At 49.6% G+C, this 6,755-nt stretch overlaps 1 protein-coding gene across 1 annotated transcript; it reads right to left on the bottom strand.

Annotated features, from left to right (window-relative positions):
* Positions 1-1,777: 1,777 nt before the first annotated feature.
* On the bottom strand, positions 1,778-5,819 carry CBLN2 (cerebellin 2 precursor). Its single transcript, XM_064293459.1, has 3 exons — positions 5,466-5,819; positions 2,689-2,808; positions 1,778-2,426 (listed from the first exon to the last, which is right to left on the bottom strand). The coding sequence occupies exons 1-3, from the start codon at positions 5,817-5,819 to the stop codon at positions 2,229-2,231; spliced, it is 672 nt and encodes a 223-aa protein (XP_064149529.1). The 3' UTR covers positions 1,778-2,228.
* Between the last annotated feature and the right edge of the window lie 936 nt (positions 5,820-6,755).

Genomic DNA, 6,755 nt, shown 5'->3' with positions numbered 1-6,755 from the left:
ATTAGCTAGCCTCCTTCTGTTTATGCTGCCAATATTAATAAGCAATTCTCTTATTTGAAAGTATTATCTTCAAAATACCCCCAACATTTTTTGGTTGATGTTTCTCGATCCCCCCGCCCCACCACCACCACCACCACATCCCACCTCACAAAATGTAACAGACCTTGTAATTCAAACGAAATTCTGCATCTTATTATGCTCCTCAGCTAAGGACGGTAAGATTTTGATCCTGAGTCAAGCTATACACTGCGTTTCTTATTGGAAAATAGAACTCAATGCCTGGCCCTCACCTCTCTCACATTTTTTAAACACCTGTGATCTTCTCCAAATGGCTGCTCCTTTTATATTAGTGTTCTTTGATTGAAATACTGGATTGGAAATTGTACCAAGCCAAGGATCACATGAGAAAAAGAAGATTGCCTAGCCACAAACCCTTATTAATGCTGTCTCTTCCATTTAATCTACCCCCTAAAAACTCCATGGGAAATACACACACACACGTACGTGTGTGTATATATGTATATACACATATACATATATATCCCTAAATGTCCTATACCAACCGAGAGTCACAGGTAGATCTGCATATAGGAGTGTACGTGGCTGGGTGTGTTCAAGCCTGTAATGTTGTTTAAAGAGGAACAGCAAGGATTTACTTTTCCCGAAGTTCTCAATACTTGGCCATTACTTACAGATATTTTGAGAATCAGGAGACCATGTGGAGGGAGGAGAGCAAGCCAGACATCAAACCCATTTATTTTGAATCTTAAATGATGACTTTTTATCGTTGATATTTTGGTTACATTGTTACACAAAGGACAAATTAACATCCGGTTTGAGGTCTCATCTTTGATAGCTTTGGGGTTGGTGACAGTTCCTGGGCATAGGAATCCTGCACCCATCCACTCTCGGCTGTGTCTTAGCAAGATTGTCGTACAAGGTTGCCAAAACGAGAGAAATTTGTAAAACGGCTCCCAGGTGCCTCGGTCAATACCTTTAAGCACTGTGACTTCCAGGGGGCTCCCGGCCAGGTTCTCACAGGGAGCGTCAACATACCCCTTTCCTCAACAGAGCAGAGGGCTACCGAGAAAGAGCAGCTGGCTCTGCCATCCTTGGGGCGCCTGTCCATGTCTGCTTCCTCAGAGGTGGATCCACATAAACTAAAACAATCTGCTGAAGAGACAGGAGCCCACTCCACGATTCACCAGTGAATCACCATGTTTAGGGGCCGTGGTCATTACAGCTTCCACTCTGATTTGATGTGACTCAAGCCCACTCCGGAAGGTCAAGTTCTTAACATACTCTGGAAATAAAAAATATCCAGGGCGCTAATTCTAAAAAAGTGCATCTGAGGGAATCACTTTCAAAGAATTGACAGAACTGTCCATGTGTTATTTTCACTCTGACATATAGGTACTTTTTGTTTTTTTGCTTGGTCTCATCCAAAACAAAATATATGGGTATGTTTTGTTTTGTTTTGTTTGGAGTGATCCATGAATTTAACATACATCTTTCCCCACTCCCAGCACAAAGAGTTTTAGAGTCAGAGGGAGTAGGGAGAGAACTGAATGTGGAAGTAAAGCTTTTCGAGAAAAAAACACAAACAATACAAAACAAAAGTCGCAGCCCAATCGTGCAAAATTGCGTCTCTGGGTAAAGCACTTCTTGACAGGTTCGTGATATCCCCAGCCCCCTCCCAAGTCCTCCCGTCCACCCAGGGGGAAAGAAAATACAGAATGAAAGTGAAGCCATTCTTTTTCTTAAGGCTGTACAGACATACAGAGAACACATTTAAAGGGCTGTCGGGCGGGTGGTCATTTGCCAGGTTCCTGCTTCAAGCCCCGGCTGCGACCTGTGATCCATCCTGGGGCCAGCAGACTCTTTACTCAGGGACGACAATACAATTTACAAACCAAAGAAGAAAGGTCCATGGTCCCAACAATAAAATCCGATATTGACTTTACAATCACACGTACAAATTGCTCCAATCGATAATTTCATTTCTCCTTAAGACCTTGTCGTCTAAAACTAATTAGAGGCCAAGTTCCCGAGGAATTGTCAATATTCAAAGAAAATACTGGAGACTTAGAAGGAAATCATTCTTCCACTGCGGCAGTCAGGTGGGAGATTGGAAACAAGTCTCATCTTCTGGTGAGTTCCGGGTATTACGAAGGAAGGGTGGATTCCTGGGTCCAGACGGCAGCTCCCTATCATCCAGGGGACTCTGCTTATAAAGGAAAGACCAAGAAGCCGGAGAAGGTGGAATATTTCCACCCTCCCATGAGGTTGCCCCTCTCCAGTTTGAGATGCACTTTGTCTTCCCTTTCCATGAGCAGCAGGACGCCATTGCTGGCTGCTTCCCGGGTGACGTCCTGGTCTCCTGCAAATGCGGAGATCACTGGGTAGCCATTCTGCATTAAACTGACCTGAAACATAGAAGTCAAAACTCAGCAGATCAAGAAAGATCTCGCTTCCACATCTCACTCTCTTCTCTCCCAACCTCCCCACGGACACACAAGGGCCTGACACGGAGGATCCCCACCTGACTCAGGGCCACAACCCTCCTAGTCAGGAGGGAGCCCAGTCTCCCTCTTTTATTCAACCTTACAGAGTATGGGAAGGGCCTTGAGCGATGGAGATGTACTAACCCAAACCTTCAAGGCCCCAGACTGTGTCAGAGCTACCCACCTGGATGGTCTGTCTATTATATACTTTGACCACGTGGAAGCTGAAACTATAGATCCCTTTTCTCGGTGCTACAAATATGCTGGAGGCAAGATCGAAATGGTTGCCAATATTTACTAAGACCTGCAAAAAGAAAGAGGGAATAAAGCAAGAACATTGGAAGTCCCTCCTCAGCGTGTTTTAATCATTCTCGAAAAGCCACCAACACCGGTTTCCTTTATTAGCCACAGAAAAGCAGGCAACAGCATTTAGCATTTCAAGGCTCCCCCAGGGTGGAAGAGAGGCTGGGTTGCAATATTCCACAGGAGGAATGTGGATGAGCATGTTGTATGTTGTGGGGAGGAGCAGAGAGGAAGGAATTGGAGACAGTAAACCAAGAGTCAACTGAGTCTGTTGCAGAGGTTTGCGGGATTGTGGGGACTTCGACATGAAGCTCTGTTGACGAAAATAGCTTTATACTGAATGAGGACAGAGAGGGTGATGGAGTCAGAAGCCAAGGGAATGAGGTAAGTTATGCAAGATCTACTAACATTGGATGCTTTAGGTGGGAACGGACTGCATCTGGCTTTTACTTCCATTGTTTCCCAGTGTCTGGCACATGCTCTGGCAGCACACAGTAGGTGCTCAATGAGAGACCAGGGTCATGAAATACTAGCTGCCCTGCTTTGCCTCACTTTCCTCTGAAAAATGGGCTTGTTTCCCTGGCTGAGCTACAAAGCATGCAAACAAGCTTGACCAAGTAAAGGGTGAATCAAATCCGGAGCTTGGACACCCTCAGCTTGAACTCAGGGAATTCTATAATATGCAAGAACCATGACAAAATGAGCCACCAGATACATGATCATGTGATCCAGCAGATAGATGGTCTTCCTTGAATAAAAGGGAGAGGGTGCTACAATGCCAAAAGCAGAACCTGAAGGGTGGAGGGCCCCCATTATTATGCACTTCCCTTCAGATGTTCAGGACAGAGACTGGTCACTTTGAATTATGCCCCCATTCCTACTTACACACAAACGCACAATCTGATTAAAATCCTAAAGTGGCCCGCCTGGTGTCCTCGGCTTCTAAGACCACCAGCAACATCATCAGAACCCTAGCCAAGAGACGCTGTCATCCGATCAGAAAATAAACTTCAGCTGAATACCTTTTGCTGGTTTTTCTTGCACACTTATTATAGATAGATGCGTAATGTGTTTCCCCAAAGCAATGCAAACGGCGGCCCATAACAGTTATTCTTGGAGAACACGGACTTCTTCAGCCCAGCCTGAGACCACTTCACTCTCTTTCACCTGCAGACTTGCACAGACACTCGGCTCTATTGTTCGTAACAAAGCCCTTCAGGATGCCGCTTTGCTTCATAGTTCCAGGAAGGCTCTTCTCTCTGCCAGCCTCCCAAGGCTTCAGAGGAGAAAAAAGGCTTCTCCCTTTACACCCTGCATTTAGAGCTGCCCCCTCTCTTCACCTCAGCTGCTCAACTTGAAATGCAGGAAACTGGCAAATTCAGGGCGCTGCTGTGGACAGAGAAAATCCAGCCAGGCTCAGATAGGCTGATCTCAATTAGTACATACCTGGGGTACCGGGGAACCACCATGTCACCTCCCCTGTCACAGTCGGCTCAGCTGTAACACTAGAGTCCTACTTCTTCCCCTGCCCAAAATCACACGGCTGTTCTGACACAGTGATGCCTGTGTAAATGCTGGGAAACCTATCTCTAAGGCACTGATAGATGAATATTAATAATAATAATTTAAGAGACACATAAAGAGCTTATTAACAGACAGTTCCCAAATGCATATCTCATCATTGTCTCCTTAATCTGGACACAGTTAAATACTTTCACTTCTTGCAAATAAAAACAGATTTCATCAAAGAGACAAATAAAGAAAGAAAGAGGAAACTCGAATACATGATCTTTAACAAGGATTAGAAGAAATGAAAACACTGGCCCAAAAGGCATTTGGGAAGTCAAACAAGTATGTGCAATAAACACTCATATGCTGTCAGTGACTCCAGAAAACTCCATTTTATGGAAGGGGACTTAAGCAAAAGAAAGGGGCTGATGAGCTAAAGTTTGCAAACCATTGTGACGTTTTCAATTTGTTGCTGAAAAATGGGGGGGGGGGCATGACAGGAAGTCACTGCCTCTGACCCAGGGATGGGGGTACAAAAGCCTGGTCCTCTTTCTAGCCCTTCTGCTTTGAACCATGTGAGGAGAAGGGATGTGGCTTAAGACTGGCATTTGATTTTGCATGTATATCCGGACACAGGACCGACTCCATCCCTGGTGTGCCACCTCCCCTCCCGTTCTCCACTCATTCTTCTTGAACAGGCCCTCCCCAGGCCATCCCTGAGAGTGAAGAGCAGGTACACAGTTCCTAGTGTCGGCTGAGGCTTTTGGAAAAACGCCTTCCTGAGCATGGGGGGAGGTGGAAGGGGGTTTAAATGCCTTCAGTCTTCATGTTCTCCACCTGGATAACTGACTGCCATCCGGCATAAATAACAGCAGCTGATTTTTATTCCCCCAATAGCAAAAAGTAAAAAGTGCAACATTTCCTGTTGTGAAACATCCTTCCAGTCACTCAGGCAGCTCTGCTGGACTCTAGGCCAGCCAAGTGCCAACTGAGCCAAGAATTTAACAATGGCCCAGCAACACGGTGAAGACTAGAGATGGGAAAGAGGGTATCCTAGGAAAAGAGGTATGAACGTGGAAGGGAAGAAGGGCCAGGCAGGGCAGAGGAGGGGCGCAAGCGATCCCCAGAGCAGAGCGGAAGGCGGCTGACCTGATCGAAATAGATGGTCATGGTGCGGTTGCTCATCTCAGATGGCTCGTGGTTAGTGCTGCGCGTGGCAGAGAAGGCCACCTTGGCGCTGCCCGAGCGCACGGAGATGCCCAGCGAGGAGGTGACGGCGCCATCGGCTGACGGGCTCGAGTCGCACACCACCAGGCACTTGCCCTCTAGGACGATGGGCTCCGTGTCGTTCTGAGCGCGCACCGGGCAGCCGGCCGGCAGTAGCAGCAGCAGCAGGGCCAGCGCCGCCCCCAGGCCCGGGACCCCGGCGGCCGGCGCGCGCAGCGCCCCCCGGCGCACGGCCATACTCAGCGGCGCGCGGCGGCACCTGCCCAGCGCCGGCATCTGGGCGGCGGACGCGCGCGGGGGGCGCGCGGAGGCGAGCGCGGCTGGGGGACACCTCCTCTGGTCACGGTCCGCCGCGCTGATGGTCAAGGCCAGGGTCGTCCTCAGCAGGAAGCCGCCCGCGGACCTGTCAGAGCAAAGAACCTATACCTTAGTCAGGGCTGCGGGGTTTGGCGGGGAGGGGCGCTCGCCAACACAGGATCCCCAGCACAGACAACACCAAATCCCCGGCCGGATTTGGCACCACAGGTCCGGGGAGTCCGGCGCGCTGGGCGGTGCATGCCGACGGCTCCTGGGCGCGCGCCTGTGTGCAGGAGTCAAGAGACCCTAGTTGTACAGGTCCTCATCGCGGGGACAGGGTCGGTGGCTCCAAAGACGACGTCCCCACCACTCCCACTCACCCAGCTCCAGGCGGACAGAGCCTGGAGACAAGGCCCAAAAAACAATTTACCCAGGCTCCCTCACCTGCCTGTCTGCGACTGATCCTGAAAGCTGCGCCAAGGACCCGTCTCCTTCCCTTCCTCTAGTTCACCCCTATCCCCACCCAGGAGATGTCCTGGCCCAATTTGGGAAAGATTTTATTCGTTTTCCGCCCAAAGAACAACCCCCTGGAAACAGTAAAGTGAAAACAGTAAAGAAAAAGAAGAAGAAGCAAGAAAAAGAGGTCGAGGGAAAAGCACTGGAACCGAGCACCCACTTCCCCGCACCCGCAGCCACCAGAGAGCCTCCGGAGACGCCCCTCGACTCCTCTGGCTCAGGACCGGAGGGTTCCCACGACGGGGTTCCAGGATTGGCTTCTGTCTGGCTTGCTCTCTAGACCCTGGCTAACTCCTCCTGATGGGACACAGCCGCGTCAGTCCCGCGCCCGTGTGCACTTTCCCGGGTGTCCTCTCCTCCCGCGGTAGCCGCAGGAGACCGTGGAGCGAGCCGTCTCAG

This window comes from Loxodonta africana, chromosome 11 (assembly GCF_030014295.1).
Source record: "Loxodonta africana isolate mLoxAfr1 chromosome 11, mLoxAfr1.hap2, whole genome shotgun sequence".
Taxonomy (NCBI): Eukaryota; Metazoa; Chordata; class Mammalia; order Proboscidea; family Elephantidae; genus Loxodonta; species Loxodonta africana.
Note: the sequence above shows the minus strand (reverse complement) of the source record. Positions and strands in the feature narration are given on the sequence as shown.

What these genes read in the sequence shown, in the direction of transcription:
- CBLN2 (XM_064293459.1), bottom strand. Translation starts at nt 5,819, where the DNA reads ATGCCGGCGCTGGGCAGGTGCCGCCGCGCGCCGCTGAGTATGGCCGTG. An exon ending in TGACCATCTATTTCGATCAG is followed by an intron (nt 2,809 to 5,465) that starts GTCAGCCGCCTT and finishes TTCTTTTTGCAG; the next exon opens with GTCTTAGTAAATATTGGCAA. An exon ending in ATAATAGACAGACCATCCAG is followed by an intron (nt 2,427 to 2,688) that starts GTGGGTAGCTCT and finishes TCTATGTTTCAG; the next exon opens with GTCAGTTTAATGCAGAATGG.